This window comes from Ornithorhynchus anatinus, chromosome 3 (assembly GCF_004115215.2).
Source record: "Ornithorhynchus anatinus isolate Pmale09 chromosome 3, mOrnAna1.pri.v4, whole genome shotgun sequence".
In the NCBI taxonomy this organism is placed as follows: Eukaryota; Metazoa; Chordata; class Mammalia; order Monotremata; family Ornithorhynchidae; genus Ornithorhynchus; species Ornithorhynchus anatinus.
This window is the reverse complement of record NC_041730.1, coordinates 101,785,247-101,800,318: the sequence shown is the minus strand read 5'-3', so window position 1 is coordinate 101,800,318 and position 15,072 is coordinate 101,785,247. Positions and strand designations below refer to the sequence as shown.

At 41.0% G+C, this 15,072-nt stretch overlaps 1 protein-coding gene across 1 annotated transcript in view; it reads left to right on the top strand.

Moving 5' to 3' along the window:
- Positions 1-15,072, top strand: part of CTNNA3 (catenin alpha 3) — a 1,377,490-nt gene that overhangs the window by 1,185,755 nt on the left and 176,663 nt on the right. Inside the window, 1 exon segment of the mRNA XM_039911548.1 lies at positions 7,351-7,443. Coding sequence (XP_039767482.1) covers positions 7,351-7,443 — 93 coding nt within the window.

The window sequence follows — 15,072 nt, the reverse complement described above, 5'->3', positions numbered from 1 at the left end:
CACTCAATAAATACTATTAAATGAATGAATCCATGAATTTATTCAAACACCCCTTCAGTCAGTCAATTAATAATGTTGAATACTTGCAGTGTGCCCAACACTGTACTATCTTCAATCATTCAATGGCATTTTTAAATGCTTACTGTATGCAAAGCACTGTGCTAAGTGCTGGGAAAAATGCAGTACAACAGAGTTGGTTGACATGATCTCTGCCCATAGGGAGCGTACAATATACAGGGGGAGATGGACATTGAAACAAATTCCAGATTGATGAACTGTCAAAGTAAATATCAAAGTGCTTTAGAGTCCCACAGCCAAGTGCGTAGTCAATGCAGAGGGGAGTACAGGTTTAATTAGGGAAGGACACTTGGAGGAGTTGTGATTTTAAGAGAGTTTTGAAGGTGGGCAGAGTGGCAGACAGTCCAGAATGAAGGCGGAGGGAGTTTCAGGCCCAAGGAAGAAAATAAGCAAGGTTTTGGTGGCAGGAGAGATGATATCAAAGTACAGAGAGTAGGTTGGCATTAGAGGAGTGGAGTGTATGGGTTGGGTGGTAGTAGGAGGTCAGTGAGGTAAGATAGAAGAGGAAAAGCTGATTGAATGCCTTTAAACCTATGGTAAGAAATCTGTGTTTGATGTGGAGGTAGTTGGGCAACCACTGGAGATTCCTGAGGAGTGGGAAACATGGACTGAAACTGTTTTTAGAAAGAAATTATCCAGAGAGCAGAGTGAAGTATGGGCTAGAGAGTGGAGAGACAGGATGCAGTAGTCAAGGTGGGAAATAAGTGCTTGTATTTACATGGTAGCAATTTGATTGGAGGGGCAAAGGGCAGATTTTAAGAATGTTATATATGTAGAACCTACAGAATTTTATAACAAATTGAATATGTGGGTTGAATGAGACGGATGAATACAAGAAAATGCCAAGGTTATAGGCTGTGAAACAGGGAGGGTGCTAATGCTCTCTATAGTGATAGGAAGGTCAGGGTTTGCATGAGAAGATGGAGTTCATTTTTGGACAGGTTAGACATGAGTTGTTGGCAGGACAGCCAAGTAGAGATGTGCTGAAGGCAGGAGTAAATGAGAGATTGCAGACAAGGAGAGAGGTCAAGGCTGGAGAGGTAGATTTGGGAATCATACATACAGAGGTGGTAGTTGAAGCTGTGGGGACATTTGGAGAATAGACTGAGACTTATAATTGAACCTTGAGGTACCCGCACATTTAAAGAGACCCATAACTGAAACTTGAGGCACCTCCACAGGGTGGCAGAGGAGAAGACAGTGAAAAGATTGAGGAGTGGTCAGAAAGCTAGGAGGAAAACCAGGTTAGGATAGTGTTGATGAAGCCAACACTAGACAATGTTTGTAGAAAAAGGGGATGACATAATGTAAAGGTAGCAGAGAGGTCAAGGAGGACTATGATGGACTAGAGGTCTTAATATGTCCAAAATAGAGCTCCTTATCTTCCCACCTAAATCCTGTCCTGTCTATGACTTTCCCATCACTGTATTAATTCATTCATTCAATAGTATTTATTGAGCACTTACTATGTGCAGAGCACTGTACTAAGCACTTGGAATGTACAAATTGGTAACACAGTCCCTGCCCTTTGACAGGCTTACAGTCTAATCAGGTGAGACAGACAGACAAGAACAATGGCAATAAATAGAATCAAGGGGAAGAGCATCTCATTAAAGCAATAACAAGTGAATAGAATCAGGGTGATGTACATCTCATTAGCAAAATAAATAGGGTAATGAAGATATATACAGTTGAGCGGATGAGTACAGTGCTAAGGGGATGGGATGGGAGGGGGGAGGAGCAGAGGGAAAGGGGGGAGAAGAGGGTTTAGCTGTGGACAGGTGAAGTGGGGGTAGAGGGAGCAGAGGGAAAAGGAGAGCTCAGTCTGGGAAGGCCTCTTGGAGGAGGTGAGCTTTAAGTAGGGTTTTGAAGAGGGGAAGAGAATTAGTTTGGCGGAGGTGAGGAGGGAGGGCATTCAGGACCGCGGGAGGACGTGGCCCAGGTGAGAACGGGGGACAGTGAGGAGATGGGCGGTGGAGGAGCGGAGCGTGTGGTATGGGCAGTAGAAAGAAAGAAGGGAGGAGAGGTAGGAAAGGGCAAAGTGATGGAGAGCCTTGAAGCCTAGAATGAGAAGTTTTTGTTTTGTGCAGAGGTTGATAGGCAACCACTGGAGGTTTTTAAGAAGGGGAGTGACATGCCCAGAGCGTTTCTGCAGGAAGATAAGCCGGGCAGCGGAGTGAAGAATAGACTGGAGCGGGGAGAGAGAGGAGGAAGGGAGATCAGAGAGAAGGCTGACACAGTAATCTAGCGAGGATATTACAAGAGCCTGTAGCAGTAAGGTAGCCGTTTGGGTGGAGAGGAAAGGGCCAACCCCTAGCCCACATCTTGCCTCAAGACCTGGAACGCTCGCCCTCCACAAATCCTCCAATGACTCTTCCCCCTTTCAAAGTCTAATTGAAGGTACATCTCCTCCGAGAGGCATTCCCAGGCTAAGCCCCACTTTTCCTTATCTCCCACTTCTTTCTGCATCACCCTGACCTGCTCCGTTTGCTCTTCCCTGCCCTCCCAACCCCACAGGACATATATATCTACACATATATATAATTTTATTTATTGTATTGATATTTGTTCCTTTGTACTGAAGTCTGTCACCCACCAGTGTAAACTGTGAGCTCACTGTGGGCAGGGATTGTCTCTGTTTAATGTTGTGGTGTATTTTCCCAAGCACTTAGTATAGTGCTGAGCACACAGTAAGCACTTATTAAAAGCAATTGAATGAGTCAATCAGTGAATAAATGAAGTTCAATTTCCCAAGAAAGAGAATATTGGTGACCATAGAGAAGGTCATTTTAATGGATTGAAGTGGTCAGAAGCGCATTATAGGATGTCGAGGAGATATTTAGAGAGGAAGTGGGGGCAGCAGGTGTTGACATCTTGCTCAAGGAGTTTGGACAAGAAAGATAGGAGCAAGATTGGGAATAACTGGAGAGAGCCATGGGGTCAACCAAAGTTTTTTTTTAGGAGAGGGGTTACATGAGCATATTAGAAATTAGTGGGGTTAGAGTATGGGCCTGGGAGTCAGAAGGACCTGGGTCTGCTACTTGTCTGCCAGATGACCTTTCATTCAATAGTATTTATTGAGCGCTTACTATGTGCAGAGCACTGTATTAAGCACTTGGAATGTACAATTCAGCAACAGATAGAGACTATTCCTGCCCATTGATGGGTTTACAGTCTAATCACAGGCTTACAAGTCACTAAACTTGTCTGAAATCCTGTCTTAATGGTGATTAAGACTGAGCCCTATGTCCAATTCAGTTACCCTGTATCTACCCCAGATAGTGGTACAGTGTTTGACACATAATAAGAGCTTAGCAAATACCACAATTATTATTATTAATTCTTAAAATGGCTAGGAAGTGAAGGAAAAGAGCAATCACTTTGATAAGGTGAGAAGAGAAGGGGTTAGAACCACAGGTGGAGGGGGTAGAGGAAAAAGCATGGGCTTGGGAATCAGAGGATGTGGGTTCTAATCCCAGCTCTGCCACTTGTCTGCTCTGTGATCTTGGGCAAGTCACTTCACTTCTCTGTGCCTCAATTACCTCATCTGTAAAATGGGAATTAACACTGTGAGCCTCACTTGGGACAAACTGATTACCTTGTACCTACCCCAGCACTTAGAACAGTGCTTGGCACATAATAAGCATTTAACAAATACCAAAATTATTATTATAATTATTATGAATAAAATTTTAGAAGAGGCAAGAGATATCTTGAAATAATGCTGGAAATGATAGGGGTTCGAGGGGCCAGGATAAGGAAGGAACTGGAGAGGAGCAGGAGAAATTTTAGGGAGACTTCACATAATCATTTTAATTTTATTGATGAATTATGTGCCCAGGTCTTTAGGGGTAAGCGAAGGAATGTGGGGAGACAGGAGATTTGAGAAGCAAGTTAAATGGCTGAAACAGCTGTCACAGTCAGTGGAAAATGTGAATCAATAAGGATGGAGAAACAAAGATCTTTTCTTTTAGATCTTTTAAATTCTTTAGACCTTTTAAATGCTTTCAGCTGTACAGCTTCTTTTGGAAAAAAAATTCCATATACTTAACTTCCATTATATGACCCATAATGTTGTTTTGTTCATCTTGAATCTATTGCCTTCAAGCTTCAATAGGTGACCTTTAATCTAATTTTTTGGGATGTGGAAAGCATCCATTTCATGGTCTCCTTGGCCCTCCCCACACCCTTCCTGATTTTAAACATTTCAACCATATTCCCTTTCCAGATCAAAGAATCTTCATTTTTTCAGTCTCTTCTCAAAAAGAAGCTTCTCTACTCTCCTTCCATTTCTTTAGTATTTTAGCATTAGTTGCAGTTGAGTGCAAAGGACTATGGTCTACCTAACCGAGTGAGGGCTTCCCTCAAATGGGTGTGCCTCACCAGTTGTCTCCTAGCTGCCCTAACCATAATGAGTGTATGAAGGTTCCCAAAGCTAGCGATAGGTCTTAAATGGAGAGGGTGAACCAGATTACAGGATCCTACTATGTTTCCATTTGGCTCCGGGGCAAATGCTGTGAGAAAAAGAACTCTAAGCAAATAAGCAAGCAGAATTCTCTATTCCCAAGAGAAGAGGCATCTGGCCTTAGTGGAAAGAGCAAGATTCTGGGTTTCAGCATATCCAGTTATTTCCCCAGTTCACCCAATAGCTTGCTGTGTGACCTCAGGCAAGTGACTTAATTATCTTTACCTTGCTTTTCTCATCTGTAAAATGTAGATAAAATACCCATTTTCTCTCTCTTGTAGAATATGAACCTCACAAGAGGCATGGACTGTATCCGATCTGATGATCTTGCATCTATGCCATTGCAAAACAGAGTGCTTGGCACACAATAGTCATAATAATAATAATGATAATAATAATAATAACAGAGGCTCTAGCATCTTTTATAGTTCTTTTTCTTCCTGCCTAAATCTTTCTCCAATTGCATAACCTAGAGCATATCCCAAGCATTTTACATCTTTCAGTAAATCCACCTGCATATAAATACAATTACTTCCAAAGAGATCATGAAATCATTTTTATCATTTCTAAAATACCTTAGTAATAGATATGCTTAGTAAAAATATAACTTGGGGCTTTAATGTAAGGTGTATTTTTATAACATTTAATGAATCACCCTGACAAAGTCTGGTGAGATAACCACTCCTAGCTCTTTTGAAATGTACTTACTGCATTATATTGTGGAATGATAATATTTTTTGTTCATTGTCACATTTGCGCTGAACAAATCCATATCTCTATTTTTGGGGGGGTTATGGTATTTATTATAATTATTATGGTATTCATTCATATTTATTGATCACTTACTATGAGCAGAGCACTGTACTAAGGGCTTGGAAAGTAGAATAGATGGAGACAATCCTTACCCAACAACAGGCTCCCAGTCTAGAAGGGGGAGAAAGGCAACAAAACAAAACGAGTAGATAGACATCAATATCATCAAAATAGATAAATTCATTCATTCATTCAATAGTATTTATTGAGCACATACTATGTGCAGAGCACTGTACTAAGCACTTGGAATGTACAATTGAGCAACAGATAGAGACAATCCCTGCCCAATGACAGGCTAAATAGAATTATAGATATATACACATCATTAATAAAATAAATAGAATAATAAATATGTACAAATATAAATCAGTGCTGTGAGGCAGGGAAGGGGGTAGAGCAGAGGGAGGGAGTAGAGGTGATGGGGAGAGGAGGAGGAGCAGAGGAAAAGGGGAGTCAGTCTCAGAGGGCCTCCTGGAGGAGGTGAGCTCTCAGTAGGGCTTTGAAGGTGGGGAGAGAGTTAGTTTGGCAGATGTGAGGAGGGAGGGCATTCCAAGCCAGAGGTAGGATGTGGGCCAGGGGTCAATGGAGGGACAGGCGAGAATGAGGGCCAGTGAAGAGGTTAGCAGCAGAAGAGCGGAGTGTGCGGACTGGGCTGGAGAAGGAAAACGGGGAGGTGAGGTAGGAGGGAGCAAGGTGATGGAGAGTTTTGAAGCCAATAGTGAGGAGTTTTTGCTTCATGAAAAGGTTGATAAGCAACCACTGGAAAATTTTGAGGAGGGGGGGTGACATGCCAAGAGCATTTCTGTAGAAAAATGATCTGGGCAGCAGAATGAATAAATAAAATAAATTGTGGTATTTGTTAAGCACTTACTGTGTGCAAAGCACTGTTCTAAGCGCTTGGGGATACAAGGTGATCAGGTTGTCCCACGTGGGGCTCACAGTTTTAATCCCCATTTGACAGATGAGGTAACTGAGGCACAGAGAAGTTAAGTGACTTGCCCAAGCTCACACAGCTGACCAGTGGCAGAGCCGGGATTAGAACCCGTGACCTCTGACTCCCAAGCCTGCGCTCTCTCCACTGAGCCACGCTGCTTCTCTAAGTGAAGAATAGACTGAAGTGGGGAGAGGCATAATAATTATGGTATTTGTTAAGCCCTTACTATCTGTCAAGCACTGTTCTAAGTGCTGGGTAGATATAGAGTAATCAGGTTGGACGTGGTTCCTGGGCCACATGGAACTCACAATTTTTATTCCCATTTTACAGATGAGGTCACTGAGGCACAGAGAATTGAAGTGACTTGCCCAAGGTCACACAGCAGACAACTGCTGGGGCTGGGATTAGAACCCTTGACCTTCTGACTCCTAAGTCCATGCTCTTGCCACTAGGCCTTTCTGCTTAAGTGCTTACTATGTGCCAAACACTGTTCTAAGCACTGGGGTAGGTAGAAGTTAATCAGGACACAGTTCCTGTCCGACATAAGGCTCACAATCTCAATCCCTATTTCACAGATGAGGTACTGAGGCCCAGAGAAGAGAAGCAACTTACCAAGGTCACACAGCAGATGTGTGGTAGACTCAAGATTAGAACCCACCTCCTTCTGACTCCCTCTATCTACTAAGTCATGTCCTTACTATGTGGCAAGCACTGTTCTAAACACTGGGTTAGATACAAGTTAATTAGGTAGAACACAGTCCCTGTCCCACATGAGGCTCACAGTTTAAGAACGAGAAAAGGAGCACTGAGGCATTGTGAATATAAGTGATTTGCTCAAGGTCACAAAGCAAGCATTGGCAGAACTGGGATTTGAACAAGGTTCTCTGACACCCAGGCCTGTGTTCTTTCCACTAAGCCATACTGCTTCTCTAGAACCCAATTTTATCTTGCTCTGTTTTGTTACCAAGGGGAGGAGGAGAGAGGACACTGACCAGTTATCATGTAGAGCTACTTGCAATATTGGAACTTGCTTCTAACTCTTAATACATTCTATTTTCAGACCCCAGAGGAACTGGAGGACATGTCAGACCTTGAAGAAGACCAAGATGGACGCAGTCATACAAGCACTCAGACAGAAGGGAAAACAGACAGGGTAGGGATCTGTGGATCTGTGGGGAGGATGCTGTCTGGATTTCATTGTTTTTGTCAGGGAGCCAGGATTATTTTAAGAGGAAGCACCTAGGGCCTCAGACACAGACTTTCCTAGTGAGCCTGGATGAGAAAGGATGTTTCTATCTGTCAGGGTTATGAAAAGATCTCAACCAAATCTCTATTGTTTACCTTTAAAACTCAGTTTTGAAGAAATCCATGAGGTGATTAATCAAACTCTTCTTTTTGGCTCATGGGATCAGTCAGTCAATCATATTTACGGAGAGCTTACTGTGTGCTGAGCACTGTACTAAGTGCATGGGATCAAAGACACTGACAATGAACAGGGTTATTCAGGAGGAAAAAAACCCCACAAATACGAAGTCTTTGTAGCTATCCAATGAAGATTCCAAAGAAAATTATAGTAGGAGAAAAAAGCTGAACCTATTTTGGATTTATAAATAGATTTTTACATTTTCCCCTATCAAGATCAAGTGAGGGATCTTGTTCAGTTCCCCACTGAAATGAAGAAGAATTCTAAGAATGACTCCCAGGCTAGCAAGAGTTTAGTCCCTGCAGATTGCTGAGGCTCCACCCCCTTCATGGGCTGGGTTTAATTGAGAAAAATTGCTTCATTATGAGATGAACAATGTTAAAGTGTTTTTTAAGATCATCCATTGGGGCAAGCTTTTTTTTTAACATACCTCCTCCTCAGGAGTATTCAAATGATAATAACATTGTCAAGCCAATGGTCTAAAATTCATTCATTCAATAGTATTTATTGAGCGCTTACTATGTGCAGAGCACTGTACTAAGCGCTTGGGATGAACAAGTCGGCAACAGATAGAGACAGTCCCTGCCGTTTGACGGGCTTACAGTCTAATCGGGGGAGACGGACAGACAAGAACAATGGCAATAAAACAAGAACAATGGCTAAAAGGTACAGATTCTGTGTGTGCATATTTGGATTTAAAGACCCTATGACCTCTCTCTAAAGAAAAGCACAGTGGTTCAATTATCAGTACATATCTCCCCACTATAGTGAATACCAATGAAGAGAAAGAAAAACAAATCTATTAATAGCATAACAATTCCAATATATGGTCTCTAGAAACATACCCACAAGTATATATGCAGTTGATGATGATGAACTGCTCCTAAGAAACAGTTAAAGATCTAAAGATTAACAAGTAATATGTGGGAGATAAAGGTTATGTCCATACGCTGCTTGCAAAAATCCCACAAGTGAAGAATCAGTGTCAGCTGCAAAGAGTTGTAGGCATCACTGAATTATTTTGCCTGGGATAGCACCCTTTTAGATGCAAGGGATAGATAAGGAGGTAGTAAACTATATGAGACCCCTAGCATGTTTTTTAGCATACTTGAAAACAGAGTATAGCACCAAGATTGCATCAAGATTCAGACAAAAGTGACAGTTTGAAAGCAAGAAAGCAGTTTGCATCTACAGTAAGTGCCCCATTCAATGACTAAATGTCACCTAAATGTAATCTTTCACTGAAGCTCTAATCAGGAACAGTGAGCTTTGGGCCTGTGCAGAGGAATAGGTTATATTGCTAGTGGCTTGTGCAGCCCCACCTACATTTTCTCACCCCCTAGTAGTTAAGTTCTCTGAATCTTTGAGTGCAGTACAGGGCATCAGTGGTCTTCACCAACATTAGTAAATTGCTGGAAGAAATGGAATTAGAACCCAGGTCTCCTGATTCTCAGAGCAATGCTCTTTTCACTGGACCAAAGGCACACCCTAGTGCAGTATTCAATATCAAATGGCAAGGCAGTATATCAAACCACACATTCTAACCACCACCACTGAAGCCATCATACCTTAAATAGTAAGATTTGAAAAGAGATATAAGCTCCTTTGAGGGCAGTGTTCATGTCTTCTAATTCTATTTTACTTTCCCAAATTCTTAGTACAGTGCTCTGCACACATTAAGCATTCAATAATTATCGATGATTGATGATAACAGGATACTCAAATAGCTGCTCTTTTATGAACTAAAAAGACAAGAACTGAGTACAAAGAAACAATTTAAAGGCACAGTGAAGCCAGACTTCAAATTATGTGGCAAAGCAATGGACAGATGGAAAGCACCTTGGTACCTCAGCCCCACTGCTCTTCTGAAAATACCCTTAAATTCTACTATTTCTCATGTCTAATTTATTTTATTGGATATCACCCCCTGTAGACTGTAAACTCCATGGTCAGGGATTACATCTACCAACCCAATTGTACTACATCTTTCCAAAGGCTTAATAGAGTGCTCTGGATGCCATAAGTATTCAATAAATGCCAACCACTGATTGATCGATTGAGGACAGACCAACCTAATGTACAATTAGAAAGGTGGGGACAGTGTTGGAGAGGAGATGTAGAGGACCTGAGTTCTAATCCCAGCTCTGCCACTTGCCTGCTGTGTAGCCTCAGGCAAGTCACTAAAGTTCTCTGAACCTCACTTTTCTCAACTGTAAAATGGAGATTTAATACTTGTTTTCCCTCCTACTCAGACTGTGAGGCCTGTAGAGGGTCAGGGACTCTGTTGGATCTGATTAACTTGCATCTACCCAGGTGCTTAGAACAGTGTTTGGCACACAGTAAGTGCTTAACAAATGTAATTCAATAGTAATATTAATAGTGGAAATAATAAAAAACTCAAATAATAAATTAAAATGTCAGTTGGAGATGGGGAATGGAGAAACCAAACTTAAGAAAATTGTAGGCTGAAGTAAAACTTGTTAGGAACATTTTTCAGTCTCGGCAATCAATCTGAATTCCCAGATCAAGTCAATCTGGGAATCAGATGACTTGATGTGACTTAAGCTACTACACCACAAATTTCTGAGCACTAATACCACTCAACATTCCTGACCTAGGAGATGAAAAAAAAAATTGAACTGTAAAAGACATAGACAACCATGGGGAAGTTAAGAAAAACTGAAGCATTACAGTGTCCAGTCTTCTGTTCATAAAACTTTAAAGAAAGCAAATGTTATCTACATTACTATGTGAATTCTACTTGTTACATTAAATCCAATTGCTCTCTAAGGTCAATTTAAATGCAGAGTGTCTCACATTTTCAGCTGAGCTTCTAATTTACAATTTGAGACACAAAACTTTGAGAAATATTAACCCTGTTTTGATACTTGATATAAGATCACTTTACAAATGGGTCTCAGTGTACAGCCAGTCCTTAAGTTACATCTACCTCAAATACAACAATTGCATTTAGGCCATCTCTGAATTTTTTTAATGTTATTTAAGTGTTTACCATGTACCAAGCACTGTGCTAACTACTAGGGTAGGCACAAGCTAAACATGGTGGACACAATTCATGTCCCATGTGGAGCTTACAGCCACCATTTTACAGAGAGGTTAAGTGATTTACCCAAAGTCACATAGCAGTCATATGACAGAGCCAGTATTAGGACCCAGGTCCTTCTGACTCCTGTCTCCCTGGTCTATACTCTATCCAATAGGCCACCCTACTTCTCTGAAGTGTCTTACAGACCCCATTTTCTTAAACAAAGTGTGTTTGTGTTTCTTGGCTTGTTTTTAGCTGTTTGGCTGCTGGCCTAAGGGTATTTATTTTTCCTGAGGTTTTTTAAAATAAAAAGGAAACAAACATGAGTCTTCTCGTTTCATCTCCTCTGGCTCTGTCTCGAATGATCAGTAGCCATTATAAACCATTTGTTTATCATATTGTCTTGTAGGATAACGTTTTATATAGCAAAACACACCAACCAATCTTCCTCTCCATCCCTGGCACCCCCTCCAGTGACCCAGCATGGGCCATCCAACACTCCTAACTCTCCCCTCAGCATGGCCTAGTGGATAGAGCATGGGCCTGGAAGTCAGAAGGAACTGGGTTCTAATACCCACTCTACCACTTATCTGCTGTGTGACCTTTGGGCAAGTCACTTCACTTCTCTGGACCTCAGTCCCTTCATCTGTAAAATGGGGATTAAGACTGTGAGTCCCATGTGGGTCATGGACTATGTCCAACCTGAGTAACTAGTACAATGCCTGGCACATTATTAAAAAGAAAGCTTAAGCTTGGGAGGAATGGGAGCGATGAAGAGAGTGGTGCGGTTTGTAGCTGCTGAAAAGAACAAGAATGTAAAGACTTCTGTCTCTCCCTGTAGACTATAATCTTTCTGTAAGCAGATGCATGCCTTGCTTCTGTTCTATCTCCAATGACTTGGTACTGTATTTTGAACTCAGTAGGAGCTCAATCAACAGTTGGTTGATTGATACGGAGTATGATAATGAATTCAAGGCCACAAGCCATATAGGTTTTGGATGTTATCTTGTAGCAGTTTTTCTTTTCTTTCTTGTAACTTTAGGTACTGAAATCCAGAAAGGATTCCAGAAGCCCAGCTAGGTCAGCCATGCAGAATCACACTTAAATCAGTCCTGCTCTTTAGCAGGAATGCCACATCCTTGCGTCTCTGCATGGCCAAATGCAGTAATTTTTAGAGCTCTTTGTCTTGTTTTTGATGCCTGAAACGTGTGACTGAAATCTGTTTTGTCACAGACCATGATTTGAACTTCCATCTGCCAGTTCAATGTTAGTGTTTTCTCCCAAGTGCTTAGTATTATGATTTGCACATACTAAGTGCTCAATAAATGTCATTGTTTGATTATGGTATATATTCAGCACTTACCATGCACTAAATGCAAGTGTTGATAAAAGATAACCAGATTACTTCACAGTATATGAAAGAGATAGTATTTATTGAGCCCTTACTATGAGCAGACCACTGTACTAAGAGCTTGAAAAAGCAGCATAGTAATAGACAGATCAAGGGCCTGGATTCCTGTCCTAGCTCTGTCACTTGCCTGCTGTATGACTCTGGACAAGTCACTTAACTTCTTTTGCCTCAGTTTCCTTATCTGTGAATGGAGATTCAGTATATGTTCTTCCTCATTTTTAGACTACTAGGACCTATTTGGGACAGAGACTGTGTCTAATTTCATTATCTTGAACCTATTCTAGTGCTTAATACAGTGCTTGACACGTAGTTAATGCTTAACAAATACTATTATTACAGTAGTGTAAAAAAAAAGATCATTATTACTATCATTATCAGTTGATCATTATTACTATCATTATCAGCTCCCAAAATCTACAATCTAGTAGTAGAGACGAACATTAGCTGTGGAGATTGGAGTGAGGAGAGCATATATATTTTCCCCATTTTACATAGGAGAAAATTGAAATTTGGAGAGTTTAAGAGACTTCCCCAAAGTTTCACAGCTATCTAGTAGCAGATCTGGGATTAGAGTCCACATCTCCTGAATCATTGGATCCATGGTTTTTCCATTAAAGTTTGTAGTCTCTTAGTGTTCCAAACAGAAGGGATTTTGTCTACATATGGGATGCAGCTGCATCCACTCTTTTTGTTTAGTCATTTTTAATGCCTGAAATATTTGGTCTGCCTGTTGAAAACTATGAAGGAGACAGGAATAGGATCTTGAATTTTGGATTCATGACATTATGCTCTAATCTCTAATATAAAATCCAATGCACATCAGATCAAAATGGGAATATATGCGTGCATTTGTATTTGTGTGTGTGTGTGTGTGTGTGTGTGTAGGAGGTATGCATTTTCCATTTTTATACCACATTAGTTGCATGACTAAGTTGTTCTATTCTTTACAAAAGCTTTTGTTTGTCATATTTACTACAGTGAATAGGCTAAGCGTTGTTGGTAATTCAGAAAGCATTCTGGATTTGTTTGTGGTTTTTTAGTCATACCTTTAATATTGTATTCACTCAACATAATGCAGTTTACAAACTTTCTTTGTGTCTAAAAATCCTAAATTTGCTGAAACTTGTAAGTCCCATAAATAGAAGTAAAACAGGAGAGAAATAAGAACAGTTGCCTAGGTTACTGGAACAACTTGAAAACACTGATAGGAGCAAATGAATTGGAGCATATCTAATCTTAAAATGTGGATGGTAGTTCTTAATGAAAAAAGTGCAGAATGTAAAAAAATAGTGTGTCATCTAGGTTCATGGTGGTAGTCAGAAGTCAAAATGATGAATATTCTGGGTCTGTGAAAACCTAGTTAGTTATCTGTTTATTCCCTGAGGGAGGGATGTTTTCAAAGGCGTGGTCTATAAGAGGCAGAGGGAATCTGACTGGAGGAGAATCTAAGAGGAGCCCACAGAAAGACATATATGTAAGTTAAAAAGAGAAAGGTAGAAAGGGACAGCTAAATTGAGATGCAGTGAGGCAAGCGGACACACCGAGAAAAAAACCAGGCTACAATTAATTTGAGAGCACAGACTGAGTCATGTATCCATTGACACAGAGGCAGTCAAGCTTCCTGGGCCCCAAACTCCAACTGTGGCTTCTAACATTCACCCCACTCAGGTTTCTCTCCTCTCCTTTGCATCTTTTCTTCCATTTTTATTTTTACCCACATTCCTTGACATCTTGTCTCCCTTGAGCTTTTGAATACCCTCTTTCATTATGTACCCTTTGCTTTTAGTTTTCTTCCTTCCGTTTCCATCCCCTTTCCACTTTTCTGCAACTCATGGAAGAAGTGTTGCCTATTGAAAAAATAACTGGCCAAGGAGTCAGAGGACCTAATCTCAGCTCCATCACTTATGTACTCTATGATGTGCCTCAGTTTCCTCATCTTGTAAAATAGGGATGAGCTCCTACTCCCTCTTACTTAGACTGTGAGCCCTGTGTGGAACAGGGACTGTACCCATTTACCATTTCCCATTTACCCCAGTGCTTAGTATAGGGCTTAGCCCTTAGTAGCCACTTAACAAGTTCAATAATAATGCTACTAACATCAATGATGATAATATTAATAATCAGCATGAAAGAGGGAATGTGAGGCCCAAGGGGTTACTTACCTAACCTGGATGGACATTCCATCTAACTAAAGCATCGCATATCCTTTGAGGCCCAGCATGTGGTTCAGAGGTTTCAGTGCTAATTTGCTCATGCCCTGTGGTCAGCAAGAACACCTATTACAGTGAGTCCAGAGGCCATGGGGCCTTGGGCAGTCAGAGGAGCATGGTAACCATTATTCACTTGGACATTTTTGGTGTTGGAATTAGAATTCTTTCCTCTAGGCCACTTGTTTAATGTCATGAAGACAGTGTATAATCTGTTTTATTTTTTAAAGTGCTACTGCTTCATTTCCAACATATGATGTTGCATTATTGGCTGAAGAAACTATGCTCACCTGAACACAGCTATGATGGATGGCACATGTGAGGACAATGAGCAACAACAACAGACTACCCAAACAGCTGCTGTTTAGAGAGCTGAAATTGAGAACCTAAAAACAGGGAGGGCAGAGGAAGTGTTTTAAGGACATATAAAACAAAGCCTCAGACAATACTGTATCCCATATGGAAACTGGGAGTCAGCTGCTGAGAAAAGATCTATATGGCACACTCTCATGAAGAGGAAAGTGACTCTAAGCCAAAGTTTTGCTTGGCAAGAGAGATGAGGAAGTGAAAGAGAAAACAGAGCCAGGTGCTGCAAACACTAAGCACAATGACACAACAAGGGACATACATTTCGTGTGCCCAAGAGTGTTGATCTCACATTGGCCTCTTCAGAAACATGAACTTATAGGTGAACT